The 7,641-nt window shown below is 35.3% G+C and overlaps 1 protein-coding gene and 1 pseudogene across 1 annotated transcript; one reads left to right on the forward strand and one right to left on the reverse strand.

Moving 5' to 3' along the window:
- Positions 1-203: 203 nt before the first annotated feature.
- On the reverse strand, positions 204-1,716 carry LOC136811561 (cytochrome P450 4V2-like). The gene has a single exon (XM_067068184.1). The coding sequence runs from the start codon at positions 1,711-1,713 to the stop codon at positions 220-222; it is 1,494 nt and encodes a 497-aa protein (XP_066924285.1). The 5' UTR covers positions 1,714-1,716; the 3' UTR covers positions 204-219.
- A 4,478-nt stretch (positions 1,717-6,194) lies between these two features.
- On the forward strand, positions 6,195-7,394 carry LOC136811425 (cytochrome P450 4V2-like; annotated as a pseudogene).
- The last annotated feature ends 247 nt before the right edge of the window (positions 7,395-7,641 follow it).

Here is a 7,641-nt window from a genome sequence, read left to right on the forward strand (position 1 = left end):
TCATCCAAAAGTCCACTCAAATCACTTGATTTTCCCATATTACATCATAGTTTTTTTAGATAGTTAGCCATAAGTTTGTAGTAGGTTTTCATCAGATTCTCATAATCTTCCGTAGATAAAACAGTGCCTTAGTTTAACGTTCATCATTGACTGTTGTATCGACGTTATTTGGCACATTGTTTTAAAAATTCTCCATCATCTAAGAGTGTTCAGAGGCTCCTATTCAGAACTGATATTTCTTCGTTTCACTTTCAAATGTAAACCGTTAGTAGACGTGTTTACTCCTTGGAAAGTTTGTTCAATCTCAAATTCATTTTGAAGTGAAAAAAACTCAAAATTTTTCACGCAATGAAACAATGCTATCTTTAACTCCATCAATGCGAACCGTTGCCCGACACAATTTCGTGGCCCGGCTGAAAATGGTATAAACATGAAGGCCTTGTCTTTTTTCCTTTCATCGAAATTCTCAAATCTTTCAGGAATGAAAGACATTGGGTTGTCCCAATTTTCTTCATTATGGTTAAGGTTTCGGACATCAACTACCAGCATGCATTCTGGGAAAATTTTACCACCAAGTATGGTTCCTTCCTTGATGTCTCTTGAAAAAGCGTTTAAGGTGACATGCAGCCGTAATGTTTCTTTAATAACTAAATCCAAGTAAGCCATTCTTTTTAAATCATCCAAGTTGAAATTCTCACTTTTACCAAATTCTGAGATCTCTTCGTAGAGTTTAGCCTGACATTCAGGATTACGACCTAAACAATAGAGCGAAAAGGCGAAGTTTGATGAAGTAGTCTCGTAACCTGCAAAGACTAATGTCGTAACTTCATCAACCATACCCTCGACGCCGATTTCTCCTTTCTCGTAAGCGTCTAATAAAACGTCAATCACAATCTTTCTTTTCGGCTGACGTAAATTTTGATCACCTGTTTCATCTTTACGGAACCTGATTCTCTCTTCAATGATAGATGTAACCCAGTTTCTTAACGCATCACGGTGGCTAAAGAATGTTTTACCATCTTGGGTTAATGAATAGATAAAATCATTCATCAGCCAAGGTCTATAGAATCGCTTAGACATTACTATTGTAGCATTTTCATACAAAGATTTGAAATCATTATCCTGACTTTCCTTGGTTAAAGATATTTTATAACCCATCGAGGTCTCACAAATAACAGCCATCGTTAACTTTGTTCCCATATTAATTGCATTAAAAGAAGTTTCCTCGCAAGCATGCTTGCCTAAAATTTGGATTAATTCCTTACTGCATCGTTCCATTACTGGTAAAAAACCATTTAGAATATCAAAATGAAAAGCTGGAGTTATAAGGCGACGTCGCTGTTTCCATAAATCGCCGTAGCTCGATACTAAACCGTTTCCTATAAAGTTATCAAGCATTTTGTAGCCCCAGGATTTTTTATTATATTTTGGGCTACTCAATAAATCCTCAATGACGCTTTGGTTGGAAGTTACAACTAATATTCTAGTTGCTAAATAATAACCAAATGTTCCTTCATATTGCTTATGAAATTCATCACTCATTTTCATAAACTTCTGTTGATCTAATAGGGCTGGTAAGTGACCAATCAGTGGCCAATCCCCAGGGATGATATCAACAGTACATTGACCTTTACGTGTGTAATATTTCCACCATGTAAAAACGAGGGTCAATATTCCAACCAAAATTGTTCCCAGCCATATAAAACAAACCATCGTGCTTTGTAACTGCTAAGAGACTTGCTAAGAAAGAAAATGAAACGTAGATTTAAAACATGACGAACTGTAATTTGATAATAAGTGGACAATTAAGTTTGTGCAAGCAGCGGATTTATTTTGTTTATCTTGTTATTCAGATGTTTATCTATTTGGTCTTTTGTCATAGAGCGTGTGATGCAAAATATGTACGTTATTGTTGTGTTATAAGTGCAAACTCGTGATAGGGTATAGAGTGTAAAGAATTTTTGTTTTAAGGGAGTATTATCAAGACTAACGTATGCAAAATCATAAAATAGGTGGTGGGATAGTGTTTTGTTCTTAGTTCATGCTTTTTAGTCTTTTGTTTCCTGAAAGCAAACCCTACTGAAAGATACCTGATTTTTATAAATTGTTTTCTAATTTTTGTTGCTGAGAGAATCATATTATTTTGACGTTTCATTTTCTTTCTTTCTTAGCAAGTCTCTTAGTAGTTACAAAGCACGATGGTTTGCCTCATATGGCTGGTAACAATTTTTGTTGGAATATTGACCCTCGTTTTTGCATGGTGGAAATATTACACACGTAAAGGTCAATGTACTGTTGATATCATCCCTGGGGATTGGCCACTGGTTGGTCACTTACCAGCCCTATTAGATCAACAGAAGTTTATGAAAATGAGTGATGAATTTCATAAGCAATATGAAGGAACATTTGGTTATTATTTAGCAACTAGAATATTAGTTGTAACTTCCAACCAAAGTGTCATTGAGGATTTATTGAGTAGTCCAAAATATAATAAACAAGAGCCACAAAGATGTGGTTAAATATTTCCTCCAATAGCTCAGAGCATAGATTGTAGTCGCAGTCGAACCCCACAGATTACCTTAAAGGAAGAAATTTTGGCGGAAAGAAAATTTGGCGGATTTGGCGGATTTCGCCAAAATCCGCCAAAATTTATTTTTTCCTCCATCCGCCAAATTTAATTTATTTCACGCATTCCCCAAATTTGTGCTATTTCAAGCCTTAAAACAGGTTTTTTTGCTTATTTGATAACGCTTTTGGTCAAAAATATCCTGCAACCGCCAAATTAAATTCCCGTCAAATTTACTTTATCCAGCTATCCGCCAAATTAAATTCCCTCTGAAAAAACTTTTTCGGCCATCCGCCAAATTAAATTCCCGCCAAAATTTCTTCCTTTAAGGTATCCTAAAGCCCCAACTTAGTAACTTAGATTTATTAAAGCCTTTATATTAAGCAATATCCGATGCAAAACACAATACAACCATATTCCTGCTAAAAATTGTCGTTATTTCATAGACATGTTCACAGATGATATAAGTCTAAAAACTTGTTAAAAAATTGCATGCAAATGATAGCCATTTTAACACAAAAATAAATGTATTTTATTCAACTAATATTGGTTTTTACCTTCATTAAGGAAATAAAATCTTAGATTTACAAGTTGATATTATTCTGAGACTCATCTGAGTAAGAAAGTGCCAAAATATCTTGTCTACTAAGGGACTAATATGGAAATATGGCAATATGAATTTGGGAGATATCGAAATATGTTGTACACATTAGTTTCATATGAAAAACTTCCTTGTCATCAATATTTTAAAGCACCATATTATACCATTCACAAATAAAAAGTTACTTAAAATGGATCTCCTTCTTTACAGATTTAGATTTCCAGTGCACAACATCTGTTACATTAGTATTCATGTGATAATATACCAAATTGTCAACCTTGAAATTGTCACATTTAGTTCAGTATTGCTAAATATTTACAACACTTTCCAGCAAACTTTTTTGTGAAATTTGTGTCTTGATAAACTAAACTCCATGACATTTGTATCATTGATCATTAAATCACATCTTGGAACAATAGAGTTCCTTGGTTCGATTATTGCAAGAATGTTAATCTTTGTTCATATTCTCATTATGTGCAACATTATCATTACATCATTGCCAGCAAGTTACATTGTATTGTCAGCTTTAGAGGTCGTCAGACTTTGTTGAATTTGTAATCCTGGCACCTGAATGTGAAAGGAAAGAAAAATTCAAAATTTCATAATGGGAAATAATCTCTTTACAGTAATCAATGCCAAATGTGTGGTCATTCACTGAAATCTCCCAAAAAAAAAGACTTTAAAAAAGTGAGACTCTGCTTGATGGTTTGAGCTATGTTTGCCATACATACTGAGCCATTAAAGAAGTTTACGGGAACGTACAAAAAGGACCAGAGGGTACGTACAATAAGGTACACTGGGAACATACAATAAGGTTGACGGGAAACATACAATAAGGTTCACGGGGAACATACACTAAGGTTCACAGGGAACGTACAATAAGGTACAAGGGGAACGTACCATAGACCTTTTTTCAAAGAGGCCACCCTGTTGAATAATTATGTAGTCCAGCAGAAAAACAATGATAAAACCAGTAATTATGCATGGCTCTATCATTGTTTTTATGGCTGGAGTACATAATTATTCAACAGGACGTCCTCTTTGAAAAAAGGTCTATAAGGTACAAGCGGAACGTACAATAAGGTACAATGGGAACATACGATAAGGTAAACGAGGAACGTACAATACGGTACACTGGGAACGTACGATAAAGTTCACGGGGAACATACAATAAGGTACACTGGGAACGTAAAATAAGGTACACTGGGAATGTACAATAAGGTACACTGAGAACATACAATAAGGTAGACGGGAACATAAATAAGGTTCACTGGGAACGTACAATAAGGTCCGTACACGGGGAACATACAATAAGGTACTGGGGAACGTACAATAAGGTACATGGGGTACGTACAATAATGTATACGGGGAACTGCACAATAAGATACACTGGAACGTACAATAAGATACACGCAGGGAGCGTCCAAAAGGCACCCTGAAAGCATTCAAAAAGGACCATGGGTAGTGTACAAAAAGGAAAACGTACCAAAGGATCCCAGAGAGCGCACAAAAGATACAAGGGAGGGGAGCATACAAAAAGGTAAACAGGGAGTAAAAGCATCTATTATGATCTAGTTTTCTTTTTAGCATCTGGCATCAAGGCTAGAAATGGGGCACTGAGAAGAGTGCAAGCTTTTCCAAGTTTTGACCATCTAGACGGGAGAAGACATAACTTGGACCCCCCAATATGGACCCCAATATGGACCCCATTATGGACCCCATTATGGACCCCAATATGGACCCCCGCAAAAATTGCAAATTGCATCACGACGCCACACAGTCGAATTGTATCATGGTTACCACATGTTTAATTTCATAGACCAGCTATTTATTTGTATTTCTTGAAATAAAATCATTTCATTATCAAAAATAACTTTGAAATTATGTTTTAGAACAAGGTCACACGTGTCTTAGCCACAGGGCACAGATCATACAAATTACAGACCAGAAAAATTGTAACGCGCTTAATTTATTAAATAATTAACACTTAAATAATTTATATATAACATGAAAATAATATATGCAATGAAAATGATGTATATGTTATTTAGAAGATTTCAATGACAAATTGTCAATCCGAAATATTGACAAAAATGACTCTTAAGTTATGTAAATAAGGACATTATCAAAAAAACTGAGGTGTATACACCAATTTACAACAAGTGTTTTTTTCATGCTCAATAGGATGCTGGCGGTGCAAATGGATATAGATTGCGATTCAATGAAAACATTAAATGCTCCAAGAGAGCTGTTTTAGAGATATGAAAATAGTACTTTTATTATTATTTTTATTTTCGTATGAACAGAGCATTACATAACTTCAAGTTTTGAAAGGACGTGTTTCTTCCACGAGAAATACGTTACGTTTCATGACAGAGTGACACTTTTCGATAAAAATATTGACAAGGCACTTAAGTGGGATACCTGCAAGCTTTATTTGGATCAAATATTTTAATTGTACCGAATGAGATGCCTTTGATATGAATAGATAAATATTGTCAAGAGGCAAACACTGGGAAGCGCAGTTTTAGAGATACAATTCTCATCAATTATTCTATTGTCCTTATGTTGACAAAATGACTTATTTTTATAAAATAATGATCAGATGTTCAAATATAAAGCTTCTTTAATCAACCAAAATGCTTTCCCGCCATTTTTGATGGGGTCCATAATGTGGTCCATATTGGGGTCCATATCGGGGTCCATATAGGGGGGTCCAAGTTATGTCTTCTCCCCCATCTAGACAATATATGATGGAAATCAGAAAGAAATTTATGCTCACCTTCTTCTCAAGTCAAGATAGGAATGGATTGGATTTCCATGTGTTTCAGCTTCTTTCTCCACCCTTCTTCTTCTCCTTAAAGGATATTATTTTTTTCCCGCTAAATCTTCGCGACGATTTTTAGTCACGTGACTGAAGAGCCTAGTGATAATGTGCAGCACGAATAAAGAAAACATTAACATCGAAAATGGAAGAAACGGAAAAAGGCCGTTTTAATAAATATTCCCCTATAGTAGGGAAATATTTAAAAAGCCTGGGGCTACAAATTAATGAATGCCTTGTTAGGAGACGGCTTAGTTTTGAGCTACGGCGATTTATGGAAACAGCGACGTCGGCTTATAACTCCAGCTTTTCATTTCGATATTCTAAATGGTTTTCTCCCAGTAATGGAACGATGCAGTAAGGAATTAATCCAAATTTTAGGCAAGCATGCTTGCGAGGAAACTTCTTTTAATGCGATTAATATGGGAACAAAGTTAACGATGGCTGTTATTTGTGAGACTTCGATGGGTTACAAAATATCTTTAACCAAGGAAAGTCATGATAGTGATTTCAATTCTTTGTTCGGAAATGCTACAAATTTAGTGTCTAAGCGAGTCTATAGACCTTGGCTGATGAATGATTTTATCTATTCATTAACCCAAGATGGTAAAACATTCTTTAGCCAACGTGATGCGTTAAGAAACTGGGTTACATCTATCATTGAAGAAAGAATCCGGTTCCGTAAAAATGAAGCAGGTGATCAAAGTTTACGTCAGCCGAAACGAAAGATTGTGATTGACGTTTTATTAGACGCTTACGAGAAAGGAGAAATCGGCATCGAGGGTATGGTTGATGAAGTTACGACATTACTTTTTGCAGGTTACGACAGTACTTCATCAAGTTTTGCTTTTTCTCTCTATTGTTTAGGTCGTAATCCTGAATGTCAGGCTAAACTCTACGAAGAGATTTCGGAATTTGGTAAAAATGAGAATTTCAATTTCGATGATTTAAAAAGAATGGCTTACTTGGATTTAGTCATTAAAGAAACATTACGGTTGCATGTCATCTTAAACGTTTTTTCAAGGGATATCAAGGAAGGAACCATACTTGGTGGTAAAATTTTTCCAGAATGTATGCTGTTAGTTGATGTCCGAAACCTTAACCATAATGAAGAAAATTGGGACAACCCGATGTCTTTCATTCCTGAAAGATTTGAGAAATTTGATGAAAGGAAAAAAGACAAGGCTTTTATGTTTATACCATTCTCAGCCGGGCCACGAAATTGTGTCGGGCAACGGTTCGCAATGATGGAGTTAAAGATAGCATTGTTTCATTGCGTGAAGAATTTTGAGATTTTTTCACTTCAAAATGAATCTGAGATTGAACAAACTTTCCAAGGAGTAAACACGTCTACTAACGGTTTACATTTGAAAGTGAAACGAAGAAATATCGGCTCTGAATAGGAGTCTTTGAACACTCTTAGATGATGGAACAATTTTAAAAACAGTGTGCCAAAAAACAGTCGAATGATGAACGATAAACTAAGGCACTGTTTTATCTGTGAAAGATTATGAAAACTGATGAAAACTAGAAACCTACTGTACTTACAGCTAACTATCCAAAACTTTGACATAATTGGGGGCAAATCAAGTGATTTGAGTGTTGAGTGGACTTTTGGATGCATTTCTTTTTTTTGAATACGTTTAATCA

This window comes from Clytia hemisphaerica, unplaced genomic scaffold, assembly GCF_902728285.1.
Source record: "Clytia hemisphaerica strain Z4C2 unplaced genomic scaffold, Clytia hemisphaerica genome assembly, whole genome shotgun sequence".
NCBI lineage: Eukaryota > Metazoa > Cnidaria > Hydrozoa > Leptothecata > Clytiidae > Clytia > Clytia hemisphaerica.